At 53.6% G+C, this 6000-nt stretch overlaps 1 protein-coding gene across 3 annotated transcripts in view; it reads left to right on the forward strand.

The window, feature by feature from the left end:
* EPG5 (ectopic P-granules autophagy protein 5 homolog) overlaps positions 1–2818 on the forward strand; it is a 94068-nt gene extending 91250 nt beyond the window's left edge. For all 3 annotated transcript variants that reach the window (XM_028523996.2, XM_036009094.1, XM_036009095.1), the window contains one exon: positions 794–2818. In XM_028523996.2, the coding sequence (XP_028379797.1) occupies positions 794–976 (183 nt within the window). In that variant the 3' untranslated portion in view covers positions 977–2818. The remainder of the gene's footprint in view (positions 1–793) is intronic.
* The last annotated feature ends 3182 nt before the right edge of the window (positions 2819–6000 follow it).

The following is a 6000-nucleotide window of genomic DNA, read 5'->3' on the forward strand; positions in this document are numbered from 1 at the left end:
CTGGCTCACGTCCAGAACCCTGGGGTTGGTGGGTTTGTATAGTTGGAAAATAAAACTCCTCACCCCCAAGAACCATAGTTCTGACTTTTTGTTTCTTCTGTTCAAATATGGTCTTTTTCCTCTTCTCCCTCTATGAAGGAAAAAAGTGAAATTATGGAATAAAACATGTTTTCTTTATTCCTGAAGAGAGGCGTGGGAACATTTTCCTTGCTTCTGTGGCAGGAGCTGGGGGCATCTCTGCGGTTATGCTTGCTGGCCAACGGAACGGCCTCTTTGCTGACCCTCAGCAGCACTTAGCCACCGGTTTCTTTTGAATTTCATTCAGTTGGACAGTTTAACACGACATTATTATGTAACCTAAGGACAAACCCAACAGCAAGTTAAGTAGGCCTCACAGGCAGCCAGTGCTGTGATTTCTAGCCGGGGCTCCGGGGGGAGGCAGCCGATGGGCTGGAGGGGAGGGGTCCCTGCTGGCGCTGGGGGTAGGGGGGTGGGTAGGATGGGCAGTGTGGCTGCAGCCATGGCTCTCAGTGGGGAAGGGGTGGGAGGGGGCATGGGCCAGGAAGAGGGCAGGCTGTATGTAGAAGGTGGCAAAAGCCCCAGAAACTTAGGTTGCTGGCCGCCTTTTGCATGTGGTTAATCAGTGCATGCCTTTGGGGCTTCTCATTTCGGTTCCATAGCTTTCCCAGAGGCTCACGGTTGTACCCGATGATAGCGGTAGGCGTTCCACACCTGCTGGGATCACGTTACACGCGCCCAGGTGGTTAACCCTCTTGTCTTCCGTGTCTTTTAGGCTCTAAGTGTGCTCGAGTCCTTGACCTCAAGCAAGCAGTATGTTGAATACCAGGATCAGATATCGGAAGCTGCGCAGTTCATAAAGCATCCCGGCCATTGCCTCCAAGACGGGAAAAGCTTCCTGGCCCTTCTCGTTAACCGTCTCTACCCAGAAGTGCATTATTTGGACAATATACGATAGCAACGCCGAGGCTCTTGAAAAACCCATGGCTGTTTATGTTTACATTCAACTTTGCTGTTGCACAAGTAACTGCTCAGTTTCACCGCAGAGCTCGGGGTGGCCCGTGAGAGGGCAGGCCGGCACGGAAGTCAGAGGCTCTAGATGATTCTGTTGTGCACGTGCATGTGTGAGTGTGTGTGCACGTGTTCGTAGCTCTCAAACCTTCCATGGTCTTTTTAGTTTCTGTGTTCAGCCCATGAGGTAAAGTTACCAAGTTCCCCTGGGGACAGAGCTACTCACAGTTGCCGATACCCGAGTCCTCTCTCAGGACCCTGGGATGGGCCCCCGGGCGCTTCCGCTTCTGCCTTCCCGGGTTTCTTCAACCGCCGAGGCCCCTGTGCCGCATCTGCCTGCTCGAGAGCCTCCCTTTTGAGTCCCGTGTGTGTTTTCCCAAAGTGAAACAAGTTTGAAAGTTCTGCCTTTCTCTAACGTGGGGAGATACATCATCTTAAGAGTATTATCTCTCTCAGGGGAGGTAAGAATCCTGAGTTATACAGTCATTGTCTAGAATGTGACCACTTGGTCCTCATTAGAGTGGGCAGCAGAGACGGTGACCAGCACATTTCGTCAGCCGCATGTCCTCCTGGAGAAGGAGCCACCGTCTCAGCCGGGCGTGGTGAGCTGCGGTCGGTGAGCCCGCTGGGCACACGTGTGTCTCGTTCCGTTCCACGGGTGGAGAGCGCGAGCAGGGCTTACGCTCCTCGGTTCAGTGCAGGCGCTCGCGCCCTCCCGTGCTGCCCCAGCCCGTTCCCTCGTTCGCCCACGGCGCTCGCTTGGCCCCCGTGGACGTGCACATTCGCAGCTCTTCACAGACACCAGGTGGGTACCCGAAGGCCCTGCCGGCGGGGGAGAGAGAGAGAACGAGAAAACGAGAACGAACCGGCTTCTCTGTCCTCTGCTTGCTTCTTCACTCCGTTTGAAACTGAAACACTGACACACGTGCTGACACACGTGTTGAAACACTGGCCGGTGGAAACTAGGTCAGGTCAGGGGACTTGACTGGAAACCGGCTTTTTTTCAGTAGCCACGTGCCTTCTGTTGCTGTCAACTGTTCATTCATCACCAGAGCCTGTCTGCAGCATTGCGGGATTCTGCTGTCGTCTTCTTGCTCTTGTCATTTCCCCCGGGAGTTAGCTGTTTGACTTCCATCATCACAGTCGTAGTGCTGTTGGCTCAAAATCGATTTTGTTTGTCCACTGGCATTGCGTGTCCTTTGTTTGTGGGTCATCTGTAGCCTAAGGACGTTGACCTAAAACTATCTGAACAGTCACTGGGAGCTTTTAGCAGCGGATGAGGGTGCAGGCCGACAGAGGACCGTTCCTTTCAGACATCCTCCGGGAATGCGTCCCCAGACACTCGGGGTGTGCAGCCGCTGGTCACCTGGGGCTCCTCGGGGTGGGCAGGACGGTTCTGCCTCGCAGACACGGGCCGATCAAGGCCACCCGCCCAGTCCGTGGGCCGCGCCGCGTCCCTCTCAGGCGAGCCCGTCTCAGAGCTCGCCTGGTTTTTGTCTCTCTCCAGTTTCAAAACCCGTCATCTTCCTCGTGCTGCGTGTGGGAAAGTGTTAGAATCTGCGGGCAGTTTAGAGGCTGATTTGGCAACAAAGATTTTACAATACAATATTCTGTGTGTTTTCTTGGAGGAGGATGTAATTATGGATATCCTAGAATGTGAAATTTTTGCCTGAGAGTATGTATATTTTAAAGAAAATTATGATTAATCTGTTAATTTTGAAGGTTTATGATATTTATAATGTACTTGGTCTCTAAAAATTATAAAAAATAAAATCATTCTTTGATTGTAGCTGGTCGGAATCTGATTTTTAGGCCGTCCCACGGTCCTGTGAACTTTTGCAGTCGTTAAGGTCGATGAAGGTGTTTGTGCCTGACGACATGTCCTTTATTTGACACTGGAACTTGAGTGTCAGAGATGGTCGGTCAAAGTGCTGCTGCTTTAACTCCCTCATGCGTAACAGGTGGTGCACTACTGACTGCGCTGGGAGGCGCTGGGCTGAGAAAGCGCCTTAAAGACATGGAGAGTTCAGCGGCGGCAGTGCTGCCGTAGCCTCCTGGGTCTGGGGACACCCCACGTGACCTTTGGCTCTCGGGAGTAAACGAGCCACTGCTGGCAAAAGCGGTCAGTGTCCGGAGAGCGCAGGGCCAGCCCCTGAGCCAGTCACCGGTGCTGCATGTGGCTCCCTGGGTCAGGCAAGACCAAGGCCACCCCTGGGTCCAGCAGTGTTAACAGTGAACGAGCACATGTGGCCCTCAGTGGCATCCGGTGCAGACTGGGGTGTCGGTCAGCTGCCCGGTCTTGTGGAAAGCATCTTCTAGGCTCCTCCACTTGTGTTCCCGCTCCGCAGTGCACAGAGGATGCTGATCTGGGAGGCACAGAGGCTAAGGGAGGGAGGTCCTGTGGACGCGTCTGCTCAGCCTGATGGGGGCCAGGGCCCGCCCCCACGTGTTCCCCAAGCTCCTGGGCACACAGGGGCCTCAGCCCCAGGCACATCTCTGTTGTCACGTCTGCCTCCCCAGGGAGGTGCCCAAGTCTCCGTCCTCTGAGGCAGGGGAGGCCTAGTCCAGAGAATGAAACTCCCAGAGCAGCCTGACTCCGTTTTAACTCCGTGCCAACCCCGTTGCTCCCCATCGGTCACCAGAATCAGTGTGTCCACGTTGTACAAGGTAGGGTGTGAGAACACTCTTGCCCTCTCTTCCTTTCGAATGAAGGTGATGCACAGCTTTCCAGTGGGTTTTTAAGCCTAAAATTGATGATTTCTTCTGGAGCAGCAGGCAGATGTCATGGGATCCCCAGTCCGCAGGGGCATTAGAGCTCATCCTGTCCCACCTCTCACTCAGCAGGGAGCCCCAGCCCCAGCCCTCCAGCCCCCCTTTTGCCCTTTCCTTTGGCAGGTGGTCCCACAGCCACGGGGGCTGTTGACGGACTCTTTGTATTCAGCCAAAACTGGCCTCCTGGAAACATTGGTTCTGGCCCTGCTGGGGCGGGCCCGGCTGCGGCTGCTCTTATGCCTCCTGGTAGACTTCCAGACGCTTTGAGACCTTCTCACACCTCTGACCCCTGCCCATCGGCCTGGCGTCTGTCCTCCCCAGGCTGAAGGCTCGGTGCCTTTCGCTGTCCTGGTCCTGCACAGTGTCTAGCAGGGTCGCACTTGGTCAGGTTCCCGAAGTAGCCATGTCATGCTAAAAGGGCCGCGTCCGGGATGAGCAGGGTGAGGACCCAGGTGAGACAAATGAGGTACCCAGGGCACAAATGTTAAGTTGTCACTCACCTGCAGATGCCAAGAATGTCCCTCCTATATTCTGTGTCCTGGCCTGGTCCCCGCCCTGGGACTTGATCACGCTGGTGCAGGCCAGCAGCATGCGGTTACCCGCCTGGGCTCGGGCAGTATCAGCGCTCAGCAGCTGTGCCCTGGGCGGTGCATTCCGTTCATAGGGAGGGGAGTGCCAGCTCCAGGCCTGTCTGGCATCCGCTGCTGCCAGAGACTGGTCTGGGCAGCCTGCACAGTGGGCCTCACCATAAGGTGCTTTGTGCTTCTCTAAAACTGCCTGCTCTTCATGTGGGACCAGTGTTACAGCTTATTTGGAGGTAGTAGCTGATTTTTTTTCCTGCTCAGTTAACTGCCTTACTGAGCAAAATGTTGGAAACAAGTGGTTTGCTTAAAAAAAAAAAGCAGTACCCTCTGCTGTGGTCTTCCACTTGTGTCTGGGTCAAGCTGCGGGGCGTTCCTGGCGTACAACCAGGCCCTGACCTTGCCCGGGTCCGCCACGATCCTCCCGCATCACAGAGGCAGCTCGGCCTGAAGAAGCGACAGTCGACGTTGCCTTCAGTTGGACGAGGTTCCCGGTTTCTGATGACAGTAGCTTCAGAAAAGGGAACTACTGGCCCTATTCAGGAGTAATAAAGCCACGAAAGAATGTTGATTATTGTAACTTTTATTTTTTAATGTACAAATGTAATACCTTGCATTGAGCACTGAGGGCTGGAACTTACTTTTCTTTCCACGGCTTAAAATCACCTGCATGGCAACAAATACTCTTAAGTGTGTTCAACAATGTTTTCTTCCCACATGTCTAGTGTGGCCTTTAAAGACCACGACTGAATTTGGTCACTAAATGTGCACTATTCACCTCTTTACAGTTCAGCATTTAACACACTTGTACAAGGGACAAGTTTTGTTATATAATGATGAGAAATAGGAAGAAATGAGAATTGGTGAAATAAACTAGATTCAAATTTCATTCACACGTGGTGGGTATGTCTCATTTTTTTTTGGCAAGCTTGTTGGTGGGACTTTTCACCCAGAAATGACGCTAAGACGAAATGGGAAATTAGAAAGCATGGAATGGGTAGAACCTGTAATCTGTGACATTTCATTTCAAGGGGCGAGGCCTCTAAAGAGAACGGAAACCTTGGGAGTTTAAGAAATGGCGTAGACAGGAAGGCAGCTGGTGATTCCAGGGTGCTCAGGAGAGCCCGAGGGTCCGTCATGTGGCTGGGACATTGGTAGGAGGGACGTTAAGCTGCACAAAGGGTCCCACTGCCTGAGTTCCTGGGTGGGGGTGGGGGCACTTCTGGGAGGGCTGGGCTGCCAGGGGAAGGCAGTGGAACTTGAGCTTGGTCGTGGCTTGTTCTGGAAATCACTGTGGCATAGGAATACTGGGAGGTCTCCCTCAGTGTTCGTTCTTCACTAGTATTTGTAAGACCCGTCCCTAATGGGCCAAGTGTGGTGGGAGGGCAGAACACGTGTGATGCTGGCCAGATTGCTTTTCTCCCTGAGGCTTTTCCCTCACTTCAAAGTGAGGACCATTGATGCCTTACTGTCTCCTGGGTTTTCGGTGAGAACCACCTGAGATCGCAGAGGGGAAGGGGCTTTGAGGAGCAGGGCTCCAGAAGTGGGAGCAGCTGTTGTTGTGGAGAGGCGGAGGCTGAATCCAAGTGCCCAGGGATGGAGGTGGGGCCGGTCCGGG

This window comes from Phyllostomus discolor, chromosome 9, assembly GCF_004126475.2.
Source record: "Phyllostomus discolor isolate MPI-MPIP mPhyDis1 chromosome 9, mPhyDis1.pri.v3, whole genome shotgun sequence".
Classification (NCBI taxonomy): domain Eukaryota; kingdom Metazoa; phylum Chordata; class Mammalia; order Chiroptera; family Phyllostomidae; genus Phyllostomus; species Phyllostomus discolor.